The 619-nt window shown below is 55.1% G+C and overlaps 1 protein-coding gene across 1 annotated transcript in view; it reads right to left on the bottom strand.

The window, feature by feature from the left end:
* The window catches only part of EMH_0020480 (PRPF39 protein, related, related), a gene marked incomplete at both ends in the record, with an annotated part of 5,036 nt that overhangs the window by 4,057 nt on the left and 360 nt on the right, over positions 1-619 (bottom strand). The window contains one exon of the mRNA XM_013501588.1: positions 132-384. Coding sequence (XP_013357042.1) covers positions 132-384 — 253 coding nt within the window. The remainder of the gene's footprint in view (positions 1-131; positions 385-619) is intronic.

The following is a 619-nucleotide window of genomic DNA, read 5'->3' as shown; positions in this document are numbered from 1 at the left end:
GCAGCCGAATAGGCGGAGAGAAGAAAGAGAAGGGCATGGATGGAGGGAGAAAGAAAAGAAAACTCAAGAACGCCTGATGGTCACTTTCTGCATTCTGAAACAAATAAATATTCAAAGTAATGTTAACGCACCAGGAGGAGCTACGTCATCCGTCTCGGCTGTTTCATTGGGCATCTCTTTAAATCCCTTCGTCGCTCTCTTCCTCTTCCCCCCATAATCTTCTGTCTGCTGCTGCTGCTGTTGTTGCTGCTGCTGGTGTTCAGGCTGCGACTGCGGCTGTGACGGCGGGGCGCGACATGCAGAATACTGCTTTGCTGCTGCCTCCCAGTCAACGGCTGCAGCGGGGGCACACTGTTGCTGCACGAAGCCAAGAGGGAATGGCAGCTGCGGCGCAGCAGCAACACAGCACAACACAATATCTCTTCGTTACGTGTCATGATAGACGGCGTGCTGCTACTAGCTGCTCCGAGAATGTGAAACCCAGACACCGAAATGCCGAAGGACGGCACAACTCCAGTGCTGCTGCAAAGGCGGAGCAGCTGGCAACTGCAGTGGGGCAACGGGCAGGCAGAAGCAGGGACGCTGTGCTGAAGCTGCAGCAGGGCAGCTGCAACAGCCA

This window comes from Eimeria mitis, genomic scaffold (assembly GCF_000499745.2).
Source record: "Eimeria mitis Houghton genomic scaffold, Emh_scaff716, whole genome shotgun sequence".
Taxonomy (NCBI): Eukaryota; Apicomplexa; class Conoidasida; order Eucoccidiorida; family Eimeriidae; genus Eimeria; species Eimeria mitis.
Note: the sequence above shows the minus strand (reverse complement) of the source record. Positions and strands in the feature narration are given on the sequence as shown.